Raw genomic sequence first — 12,965 nt, forward strand, 5'->3', positions numbered from 1 at the left:
ATGAGAGATGCAGAAGCAAGTGGTGAATGGAACTGAAAGAGCTAGAGTGATAGCATATGTCATATGTCAGTAAGGCATATAGTTCAGCAAAGCAAAAATATTCTACTACTGAGAAAGAATTGGCTGCGCTGCCATTTTGTGTGAAAGCATTAAGACCATTTCTGTATGGTGTGAGCTTTGCGGTGCATACTGACCATCAACCTCTAGTGTATCTGCAGAAAATGAAGGGAGTGGATGCTAGAACTGCGCAAAGGAATGTTGTTGCAGACATGATATCTAGACTACTGGGGAAGGGAAGGAAGAGGAAATGAAAGACATAAGACCAGAGTATCTGCCAAGAGGATTAGTAGTGGCACGGGAGAGTAAGGGGGGTGGTGACTCGATGTTTGAAAGTGTATGGTATGGACTGAATGATTTGGTAGATGAAGGCTTGAAGGTGCAGGTGCCTGGAAGTGTAAATGAACTGAAGGTGGAGGTGATTGAGGAAGTTTGCTAGAGGCCTAGACGTTTGGGAGTGTCAAATGTGGAGCAGTATTGGAAGAGTCTGAGAGCTCTGATGTGTCCAGGAGTAATCCCATTTCAGGAGGTTTTGATGGCGATGAGTAAGAAGTATAAGGTGACTGTGTCCGTACACATTGGGGGTGAGAAACCTGTAGTGTACAGGCAAGAGGGAGTGAAGAGGCTAACTGGGCAATCGATTCAACAATTAATTCAAATCTCAAGTTGATCTTCAACTCAAGCCTGGCTATGGGGTTGGGATTGGAAACATGAGAGCCGGGTAAAGGAGAGGTTTGAACAGGTAGATGGGTTGGAACAGGATTTGTAGAAATTACAGGAATATTCTTATCTGATTTAGCAGGCAAGTCCTGACTAGCTAGTGATTTATTAACTTCCCAACTGGCACATTCTGAGCACCTCAAGTCAACAGAACATGTCTGTCCCCTAAATTCAATGCTCATTGTGCATGAGTCATACAATTCCTTTGTCAGTCGTGTATTGCAGCCTTGAAAGGCTGCAATACCTAATGCTAGAAACACTAGCGTCAGACATTATGAAAATCCAAAACACAAGTCCAAAAACAGGAAAAAGGGTCATAATCTGATGATAAGGTCTCGCCTATCACTAACTAAATGTGCCGTAAAGCTAGCAAAAGAATACTTCCACCAACTGTCAATGAAAAACAACCAGAAGAGTAAAAATTCCAAAATTCAAGCTGCTGCCAACCACTGGACTTCAGCCATCAGAAACAAACTGAGCTCTTTGCTAAGTTGCTCCTCTCTTTCCCACGAGTGGGCGGAGCATGTCATCTACCCCAAAACAAACTAGCAAGACCTGCGATTTTCACAATTTTAAGCTGCTGAACAAGTGAAACTAATAGCTATGTAATTACTGAGTGAGTTACTTATATAAAAATTTTAATTTTAGTATAGCTTTAATTTTAAATTTTCTCATAATAACTTAGCCTTCTGGCATTCATAGAAATAACTCTCACTCTTTTTATATATCAACACACACTTCTAAGCATGCTATTAGGACAAGGTAATTGAATCTTTGTACCTGTTATAAAGTATGCTAGTAGTGAATATATAAAACTTTGCAAATATAATCACCATGTGAAATGAACGGGTGGAATATCAAGCTTCATTAATAATTTTTGCTCAAACCAAAGGCAATTTATCTTGTCATGAAACTTACCTATAACAACCACAACATAAAGAATTCCATACACAGGGTCAGCATAGAACCATAAAAGGACATTGCAGATCTTGGCATACATAGCAGCAGTAGAGATGTAAGACAGCATGTTGCGGCTACCACTCTTCCGTGTCCTAAACATCACTATCACAACCATGAAGAACAAAATCTCTGACTCCCACTGTGAAGAGAAATTACTTTCATTAAGAAAGTAGTTTAACAAAATCACTGAGTAATATGTCTTAGATTCCCAAAGGGCTGACCCAAAGCATTTGTTCCAAAACATGATAGAAAATTTGGAGTAAGGTACAGATACAACAGTTGAACAGCATAAGGATGCAATCGCATGAAATGAATGACAAGTAAAACGCTAAAAAGAAAACAGCTTGAGTCCAGAGGGATACTGGAAATAACTTTACAAGCTAGTATGTATGATGCACAACAAACTGTGAATAGCAACTATTAACTATTTGTTCATCTAGTATAAGATATTTAAGAACACAAATTTTACAATATGGAACAATCTAACAAATATGGATGTCAAGATATAAACTACCATAAGTATCAGCTGTCTTAAGCTCTTTCAAAATTCCCTATTATAAGCACATTCCCAAAAGGGCAGAATAATAGGTTTCATATACCAAAAACATAACTGAAAGGCTAGGAATGTTAATTCTAAAAAAATATGGCTTATTACCTATCCATAAAAGAGCTGACAAAAATGAAACTGCATTTATAAAACACCACCATAATGAAGAAAAATATATAGAAAAATATATAGCCTAAATACTTTAACAAATCAAGTAACCAAAGCATACTAAAAATTATAAGCTTCCTAGTATTCTCATATAATGTGCTGTATTGTGAGAAAATTTACATTTGCACTAAGGCAATAAGTAATACCGTGCCAACCATGCAAATATCACATTTTTAAAAAGTAAAATGCATTTTTCCTAACATACAAACCCGAGGTCCTTTACTTATATGGGGGTTACTTTCGGCGAAGCTGAACTGGCTGCTAAAGACTTAACAAGACAGTGCGGTGGTATAACTACCGGCCGGGTAGTTGGGTGGTGGCAGTGGGGAACCCACGCTACCACGCTCCTGGCGTCACGCATTCACTTTACTTTCCCGCCTCGTCTGATGCAGACGTGTTTTCCTGCTCTCTGCTCGGACCTTCCTGGATGCTAAAAGCCACCTTTTTCAGGGTGTGTTAGTTCTGTTTTTCTTTTGTTACTTCCCAGTATAGCTGTGCGTGTTTGTAATTATGGATGAACTATTACAAACCATGATTTGGACAAGCCTGTGCGCCAGGTATGTCCCTGGTAGGATAGAAAATGTGGCGCCTTCGCTGTAGTGCCGGATTGGATCCCCACTCCTTTGCTTAAAATGTAGGAAGGGAGCAGGACCCTCCTGATTGTACTGTCGATGAACCTTGCAATGAGTGTTGGCTTTGGTCCCCCCCGAGCAGTGGGATGGTACTCTCGAGGCCTAGATACAAGCATAAGGAGACTAAAAAGCGTCAGAGTGCTGTCTTGACACCTTCAACTCCAACGGTTGCTAATCCTTGCATGTCGTATCTGAGCCCCAAGGCCTTCCTTGCTGCCATTTCACAGTGCTGAGTCTGTCTCGCTGTCCCCTGTGTCTGCATCCGCCATCACAGAGGTGGTGAGATCGGTGGACCTAGCCTACACTCCTCTCAGTTCTCCCCCTCACCCAGAATCGCTGATCCCTGGGTGGGGGGGGGGGGCTACCCGCCTTCATCTTCCACAGGGTTGGCATCTGTGCCGGGTTTAAGTCAGGCGTGGGAATCGCTTTGGATGGTTGGCAGCCCTGATCTACCTTTGCTCCTCGAGCACATCAACACTGCTGCGCGGGTGGGAGTACTGCTCCATCCCCCCCACTACCCAAACGGCCGGCACTCTCACAGCCACTAATGTCACCGCTGTGCTGCTAGGGAGCATGATGACCACGGTAGGAACACACCATGCATATGGTGCGGTTCCGACTCCAGCCATCTCAGTGTTGACGGTAGCTGGGCCAGTCTGCTCGGTCACCCCATCCCCGCGCCTCCCACCACACTTCCATCGTTGCCCATGCCTGTTATTCAGACGTTCCATCCAACATTACCTACGTCTACCCCAGTTGTGCCTACCACCACTATTTCATGGCATGAGTCTCCTGCCGGTTCTCGGACTCTTGTGCCATCTGCTGTTGCTGCCCCCGCCCCCGTTGACCCCTGGTCTGTCTTCGGTAAGCTGGGGGATGTGGTGTTATCGCTGATCGAGAAGAAGAAGAAGAAAAAGAAGCAAGCACGCCAGCCGTCCCTGTCTTCGTCTTCCACCTCATCATCGTCGTTAAATTAAATGTCGTCTTCGTCTTCGTCTTGTATGCCTTTCACCCCTCTTCTAAAGTCAATTGGTCTAAGAAGGGAGGTGGATCCCCACCACAGAAGACTTCGCTCTTCTAAAGAGCAGTCCTCCCCTCGAGGAACACCACTAGGTCTCGCTGGGAAGGTTGGCTTCAGTACCCTCCTCAGATGGTTCAGAGGCTTATCCTCTCGAACTGGTTCGAAAGTAAATCAAGATCGGTCTCCGGGCTTCTACAGCAGGATCTTTTCTTGTGGAGAAAGCTTCCGGCGGTGGAGACCAGTAATCGACCTCCCCTGAATCATTTAGATTTAAAACTCTGTTCAAGATGGAGACCCGTGCGAATGGTACTGTCAGCCATCAGGGAGGACGACTTCATGCTGACGATGGAATTGATGGACGCATACTTCCCGGTACCGGTTCATCCATCATCTCGTCGGTGCCTTCACTTTGTCCTCAATGGAGTGGTCTACCAATTCAGGTTACTGTGTTTCAGGCTGTCGACCGCTCCACAGGTATTCACGCGAGGTTCACCTTGGTGTCAGTTTGGGCCCATTCGCACAGGATACGTCCTCTGAGGTATCTCGACGACTGGTTAGTCCTGGCAAGCTCCCGCTTGTAGTTGCTACATGATAGAGATCACCTCCTCGGGTTGTGTTGCGAACTAGGTATCGTGATCAACTTCGGGAAGTCGGATCTCATTTCCAAACAGAGGACTCAGTACTTGGCCATGCTGATCGATACAGCAGCAGGCAGAGTCTTTCCCTTACAGGCTCGAATCAGCACGTTCAGGAAGGTGGTAAGGCAGTTCCTGTCGAGGCAGGAACAGCCAGCCCAACAGTGGCAAGTCGTGATCGGTCACCTGTCGTCATTGGAGAAACTCATACCGCACGGTCGGCTCCACCTTCGGTCTCTCCAGTGGAGACTGAGGGACTTCTGGGATCAGTCTCGGGAGCCCCAGTCTGTTCTTGTACCCATCTCTCAGGAGGTGAGGAACGATCTCAACTGGTGGATGGACGGCAGGAACCTCTGCATTGGGACACTTCTGTCCTCTCGGCCTCCGGACATGCTACTCTTCTCAAACGCATTGAAGGAGGGCTGGGGTGCACACCTGGAGGAGTTGCTGACTTCAGGCGTGTGGGACCATCACGACAAGCACCTTCACATCAACGTCCTGGAGATGAAACCAGCGTTCTTAGGTCTTCAGTGCTTCAGGACGTCTGATGGGACACTTTCGGTGGGCGTTGATGAGCGACAACACGACCATAGTGGCATCGTCCAACAAACAAAGGGACTTGTCTCGTGCTCTCAAGCGTTAAGCCGGTGCAGGTGCACCCAGTGGGCATAGCCCACTCCATGGACTGTCGGCCAGATACATCCCAGGCAAGAGAGACGTTCTGGCGAACCTCGGCCATTATTGGGATCAGGTGGTGGGATCAAGTGGTCCCTTCACCCGAAGCGCAGCGGACAGGCTCTTCGACCTGTGGGGCGTCCAGTAGTGGATCTGTTCGCCGCAGTACAACAGGAAGCTTCCAACCTTCTTCTCTGTTTATACTGGACCCATGGCAGCTGCAGAAGACGCCTTCCAGCACTCGTGGGACAACCTCAAGGTGTATGCCTTTCCCCTGTTCTGGATGATTCATCCAGTTCTCAGTCGAGTCCTGGCGTCGACGAATCTACGAATGATTCTGGTGGCTCTGCTCTCCGAGGCACCAAGAGAGCTTCCCCTCTGGCACAACCTTCTACATCAGCTGCATGTAGAGCGGTACCACCTGTCATTTCTCACCTGGAGGTTATCCACCATCTCTAGCGAGTGAGAGGCTTTTCTCGCCAAGCAGCGACAGAGATAGCAGGATACCTCAGGAAGTCTTCTGCAGCGGTTTACCAGGGAAAGTGGGCCGTCTTCTGTGGTTGGTGTCAGAGCCACTCTTCAGCAGGTAGTGGACTTTCTCATCTATCTTTGTCGGGAGAAGCTCCTGTCGGTTTCAGTGGTAAAGGCATACAGAGCAGCGTTAGCCCTGGTCCTGAAGTTGAAAGGCATCGATATCTCGTCCTCCCTGGAGATATCGTTGCTGATGAGGAGCTTCGAACCGTCTTGTCCTCCCAGGGAACTCAGGCCCCTGAGTGGGACGTGTCTCTCGTTTTGTGGAGCCTGACTCGTGTCCCATATGAGCCACTGCAGAAGCCACAGACAGGGATCTTACTCTCAAGACCGTCTTCTTGCTTGCCCTGGCATCGGCGAAGAGGATTAGTGAATTACAGGGACTTTCCTTTGCAGTTAAACACTCAAGGGGGTGGGCATCGGTGACACTTAAGTTCGTCCTGGAGTTCGTAGCAAAGACACAGAATCCATCGGTCCCTGATGCTCGATTTGAGTCTTTCACGATCCCATCCCTGGGCGACTTCGTTAATAATGACCCTGTCGAGATGCTGCTCTGTCCTGTACGGGCGCTACAGCGCTCTGAAGAACTCGGCGTCTCAGGCCTGAGTGTCGACGACTCTTCGTTACCACCGGGATCCCTAAGAAGGTGTCCAAGAACACGATCTCCTTCTGACTTCGTGAGGTTATCAAGAAAGCATACGCAGCAGCTGGATAGGACGACGCCAGCACTATACGCCCCGCGCTCAGGAAATCAGAGGGATTGCGCCTACTTTGGCATTCAAGGAGAACCTGTCGGTTCAGCTGGTACCGAGAGTGGGGGTGTGGTCACGCCAGACCACATTCACCTCTTTTTACCTACGGGACGTTACCCATAGGTTCTTGGATACCTTCTCCTTGGGTCAGTGGTGGCTGCTCAGCAAGTTGTGTAACTTACAGCTCCTGTACAGGACAGTGTTGTGTCGTCTGTTATGCGTGCATGATTGGGCATGAAGGTGAGTGCCTGGCTCTCCCTTCCTTTCATCAACTACTCGCCAGGCAGAGAGTTTGGGCGTACAAGCTGAACCAGACATCAGCCGGAGTGAGTTTATGTCTTGAGTATCTAATCTTTGTTGCCCTTTCAGGTACACATTAGATGTAATGTCCCCTCTTTCCCCTACAAGGGGAAGGGTTGTGACTAAGTGCAAACCATTCTTCATTTTTGTTCTTAGTCCCCAACACCTGGGTCACTCTTCTGTGGCTGGAAGGTTCTCTCTGTCTTTCACCTTGCTGTGTAGTTAAACACCTGCTTTGTAGCCTCGTTGCAGAGCAGAATGATCTAACAGACTGGTTTGTGACCTCCAGTTCTCGTAGCAGTGATCACGGTCGGTGGCTATGTCCTCCTGGCTCTTACCCAGGAGAACATAATGTGGTTGAACTTCCAGTCGTTCAGAGACCTACCTCAGATTCCTCCCACGAAACATGAGTCCCCATATAAGTAAAGGACCAAGGGTTTGTATTTGTTTTAGGAACAAATAGCATTTTTAGTAAAATGCATTTTCTATACAAACAAGGTCCTTACTCAGGTACCACCTCAGCCTCCCCACAATCTGCCCTAGACCAGAAAGTAAAGTGAATGTGTACCATGCAAATACCTAAATACAGTAAACCACCCAGATTCGCGGGCTCACAATTCACAGACTCAGCGATTCGCGGGATTTTCTGTGGAACCTGTCTTAAAATTATTTGCGGGAAAACTCACCCATTCGTGGGTTTTTTTCATCGAGAAATATTCACTAGTTAGTGTATTTTGATGTTATTTTCATGACTAAATACATTTTTTATGATAAAATGATGATTTACTAATTTTCAAATATTAAAATCAATAAAATTAAACAATAATAATAGTAATAGTAATAATAATAATAATAATAATAATAATAATAATAACAATAATAATAAGAATATAACAATGCTGTAAAAGGATGAAACAATATGTTTCTCTCTCTCTCTCTCTCTCTCTCTCTCTCTCTCTCTCTCTCTCTCTCTCTCTCTCTCTCTCTCTCTCTCTCACTGAGATGAAAGAATATTTGTTTTGTATAAATAAATAATTTACCTAACAATAAATACTAATTTTCATCAAATATAATAATAATAATAATAATAATAATAATAATAATAATAATAATAATAATAATAATATAATAATACAGGCAGTCCCCAGTTAACAGAGGGCTGGGTTAACAGCGATCCAGTTTTACAGGGCTTGTCTAGCGACAAAAATTGGCAATTTTCGGTGCCGAAAATTGCCGATTTCCGCTTATCGGTGCCTATAACTGGGTATTGGCACCGATACATACCTAACAGAGGTGCTGATAACCAAAAATTGGCACTTTTCGGCACCGATAAGCCCCAAAATCGCCAATTTTCGGTTAGCAGTGATTTCTAGTTATCATCACCTCAGGCAGTTACTGATAACCAGGGACTGCCTGTAATGTGTTTTTACGTGCTTTTTCCCATTTTTATATAAATTGGCATGATGCCTTCTTTGAAGGACTTTGATTTAGCGGTGGTGGGCCGTAGCCTCAATCGGCTGCCCTGCTGACATCGCTTAGACCCGGTGCGCGAATGTGCCATGTGCTGTACCAATCTGCTCCCTTTCTCCCAGCAGCGAGGAGAACTGGTAGGGTAAGTCCAACATTCGAGATGTGAGTGTCTGTTATGTTTTTAGATGTTGGAGTGGCTTTGTTTATGTGTATTAGTCTGTAACACCCATTTTACTTTCAACAAAACCTATCCATTGATTACACCAGCCAATCCTGGGGTGTCTACGGATAGCAAGTGTCCTTTCTCCTGACTGGTCGACCTCTGCAGGAATGAACCCTCACCACAGACTTCTATGAAGTCTGAGTTGCTCTTCTTCCAGCAAGCCATTGAGGCTCCTCTGCCTGTAATAATATGTAATAATAATAATAATAATAATGTAACAATAATAATAATAATAATAATAATAATAATAGGTCTTATAAAAAGGATATGGCTGTGTTGTGCGAATTTGTCTTATATAGTGTCTTTTCTGTCTTCCTTATGATTCGCTTTTTCAGGCTCCAGCGATGTTATCAGCAACTGACCGATATTCATGAATGTCGGCCCGGTTATGACTAGTGATTGGCAAATCATAAGGAAAACAAGCTGACTTACTATATAGATAAATCACGCTAATACAACTCATGCACACTCATTCCCTGTTTAAAGTCTACCTTCCAAGTACTAATAATAATAATAATAATAATAATAATAATTTGTTCAGGTACAGTACTCTGCCTTCTGTGTCCAATGCTGGCTCTTTTCTCTTTCTTCTTCTCTTTCTCTTTCTCCACATCTCTCTTTCTCTTTCTCTCTCATTGTGACATTGTAGAGAGAGATGAATGAGAAAAGAGGAATGTGATAGAAGAAAAGAAGAGAAGAAAGAAAGAAAGGCCAGCATCACTGAAGGCAGATTACCTGAACAACATAATCCCGGATAGCCACTCCCAAATTCCAATAATAATAATATGTAATATTATACTGTAATTACAAGATTTAAGCATTTCTAAGTAAGTAAATGAAAAAATTTAAACACAAATTTCACCCCCAATCTTTTTTCATGAGTTTCACAGATCATGGGGGAGGGTGAACCTGTCAAATATGTTAAGTAACCTGACAGCAGGGGTTGGGTGGTCAGCACTGCCGTACATATACTGAAAAATCTCTCTCTCCAAAGGGTAGAATATGAGAAATAAATAGATAGCTATATAAATAGATACTTAGTTCGCAGTGTTTTAAAAACGTAAAGGTACATCTTTGGAAGACAAAAAACAAATTTTTTGTTGTCAGTAACTGTAAAGGAGAGGGCCACATGTAGACATCATTAATTAATGTAATTTCTAGACTGGAGAATATAGGCCTAGCAAATCGTCTATACAATGCAGTGCAAGTGAGATAATTTGAGAAATTTACCAAGATAGGCTAATGGGAAATATACCGTCTTTTGTTATGTTTTTACGTTAATCCCAGAGGTGCTGGTACTAATCATGGTGGAAGCTCCACTTTGCACCGTGTTTAGTACCAGCCCCTAGACAATGAAAGCAAAAATATAAACGAAAGACATTTTTCCCATTATCTCAGTAAATTTCTCAAATTATCTCTCTTGCACTGCATTGTATAAACCATTTTCTAGGCCTATAGTCTCAGTCTGAAAATTACGACCCCATGATGTCTTCATGTAGCCCTCTCTGTCGTGATCCCAGGTTAGCCGGGGATCCGTTCTGACGGTGCGATGATAACCGAAAATCGCCGATGACCGAAAATCAGCGATTTACAGCGCTTTTTCGGCCATTTTCGAGGCTTATCAGCATCTCTGCTGGGTATGTATCGGCACCAATACCCAATTGTCGGCGCCAATAAGAGGAAAGGCAATTTTCGGTACTAGACAAGCGCCATAAAACTAGATCACCGATAACTGGGGACTGCCTGCAATATTCTACTTTACACCCAGTCTACAACCCAACTTTGAAGCCCACACAGATAGGTAGTATGCAATGAGAGAAGTTCAAAACACCCCCATCTTTCCATTTGCTAATTAATAGTTTCGGAGATATGATTGATAAATGTTGAAAAGTTACCAATAGAATAGGTACAACACAGCTAAAGAGCTCAATTTGCTTATGCTCTATGTCCATGAGAGGGGAGGGAGGGCTATCATGTAATTATTTGGTAAGTATATATAAAACTATACTTTTATTATGAAAATGTCATTTTTATATATCATAAAAATAGAAATTTTATGAAATAAAAATAACATTTCAACTATACTTACCCGATGAGTCCACATATGGCTGTCGTCTTTGGCGTCACGGCAGTATTAAATTCGGCGCTAGCGCTATCGTTACAAAGGTAGTCCTCTGCCCCCGCCCTCTATCGGGTATCGGGAACCGTCCCAAGAACACGTCATAAGTTTTGCCCAACTGCCCAGGTGAGGGGAGGAGGGGGTTATGATTATGTAACTGCCGGGTAAGTATAAGTGAAACGTTATTTTATCATAAAAATGTCATTTTCACTTATACAACTTACCCGTAGTTACATATAGCTGATTGGCACCTTGAGGAGGTGGGGCACTGGCAGCTAATAAAAATTCTTGGAATTATCTACTTGCAACAAGTTAGACATAGGTTCCTTACCTTTAAAGGTAGCTGACTCAGTGGTTACTGCCTCTGTAGTCTGCTGGCCTTTATATTGTGCCGAGAGGATATAAGGGATCCGTGTGTCGGACACAATAAAAAAACAGTACCTGCCGTAGAGAACATGGCTGCGTACGGACAAGTCTGATGCCCTTGATCAGGGCGCAGTACAACGAACAACAAAACGAGGGATCACCTAACATTACCATAAAACCAATACCAAAGATTAAAAACTGGAAAGATACTAGCACATCATGTATCTCCAGGCAACCTTCAAAAAACAACAACTAACACCAAAGGTAGAAAATGTTAGTTAGAAATGGACTCCTTTCACCCTCCCCCAACACCATGTCGAAGATCGCAATAAAAAGGCCCCAGCGTACTGCACTCTTGAAAACAGTTTGCACGTCCACTAAATAATGCGATGCAAACATGACACATCTCCAAAGGTGGACCAACCAAGTCCTTCACAGATAAGTTTCTGCCTAAAGGCTAAGAAGTCAGAAACCGCTCCTAATCTAGATGCGCTTTTACCTTAGAATGCTCATCTCGAGTCAGCACACTGCTCACAGAGCACAACTTTATCAGGCTTCTCAAAAAGAAAGAAAGGGCATTCTTAGAGAGAGGCCTAGAAGGATCTCTAACCGAGCACCAGAGGTGGTCATTGGGACCTCTGAGCTTCTTCGTTTCTTCTGAACGTAGAACTTGAGAGCTCTCACAGGCAGAGGTACCTTCGGGTTCTTCGACCGACAATTGGGAAGGTCCTTAACTCGAACTCTTGGCCAAGGTCTAGACGGGTCTTCGTTCTTGGCTAAGAAACCAAGAGATACATACTGCCTTCCCCTTAGCAAAGCCTACTCTTTTGTCAATCGCATGTAGCTCACTTACTCTCCTGGCCGTAGCCAGAGCTGCAAAAGTCTTTTTCGTGAGATCCTTCAGGAGATGTTCGCCATCGGTTCAAGGACTGAGACCGTAACCATCTCAGCACTCACGTCAAGATTCCACGCCACTGGTCTCTTCTGGTCTCTCTTGACGACAAATGATCTAATCAGATCTGAAAGGTCTTGACTCAAAGACACTTCAAGACCCTATATGTCGAAAGACCGTTAACATGGCTCTCTATACCCTTTAATGGTAGGTACAGCAAGCTTTTTCTCTCTGTGGAGGAACAAGAGAAAATCGGCTATCTAAGTTATAGACGTCGAAGAAGAAGACACGCTTTCTTTCGACACCAGACCTAAACTGTGTCCACTTTGCCTGGTAAACATTGTCAGAGGATTCTCTTGGCTTACATGATAGCTTCCGAAGCCTCTCTTGAAAAAGCCTCTTTTTGATGAGTCTCCTGACAGTCTGCAGGCGACAAGATGAAGAGCGGACAAGCTTTTGGTGAACTCTCTGAAAGTGCGGCTGTCTGAGTAAATCTGGTCTCTCTGGCAGAAGTCTCGAAAGTCTGACAGTAGGTTTAGAAGGTCCGGGAACCACTCCCCTGGACGGCCAGAATGGAGCCACCAGAGTCATCCTTACGCTTGGATGGCTTGAGAACTCGAGATGACTTCGCCGCAGGATCTGAACGGGGGAAAGTCAGAAAGATCCAGGTCCGACCAGTCCATGAACATTGCATCCACGAAAAACCGCTTTGTTGTCTGAAACTGGAGAGCAGTAGCGCAGCCGCAGTCGTTTTGTCGGTTGCAAGAGATCTCATGAGCGATCGCCCCCATACCTTCCAAAGCTCCTCGCAAACTAGGGGATGTAAAGCCACTCATGGATAGACCTGTTCTTTCTGCCGAGAAGGTCCGCCGCCACATTTCTTCCCCTTGAATGAAT

General features: G+C 44.6%; 1 protein-coding gene across 1 annotated transcript in view; it reads right to left on the reverse strand.

The window, feature by feature from the left end:
• Positions 1 to 12,965, reverse strand: part of LOC136836763 (thioredoxin-related transmembrane protein 2 homolog) — a 117,337-nt gene that overhangs the window by 78,772 nt on the left and 25,600 nt on the right. The window contains exon 2 of the mRNA XM_067101319.1: positions 1,696 to 1,876. Within this exon, the coding sequence (XP_066957420.1) occupies positions 1,696 to 1,876 (181 nt within the window). The remainder of the gene's footprint in view (positions 1 to 1,695; positions 1,877 to 12,965) is intronic.

The sequence above is a fragment of the Macrobrachium rosenbergii genome, chromosome 56 (assembly GCF_040412425.1).
Source record: "Macrobrachium rosenbergii isolate ZJJX-2024 chromosome 56, ASM4041242v1, whole genome shotgun sequence".
Taxonomy (NCBI): domain Eukaryota; kingdom Metazoa; phylum Arthropoda; class Malacostraca; order Decapoda; family Palaemonidae; genus Macrobrachium; species Macrobrachium rosenbergii.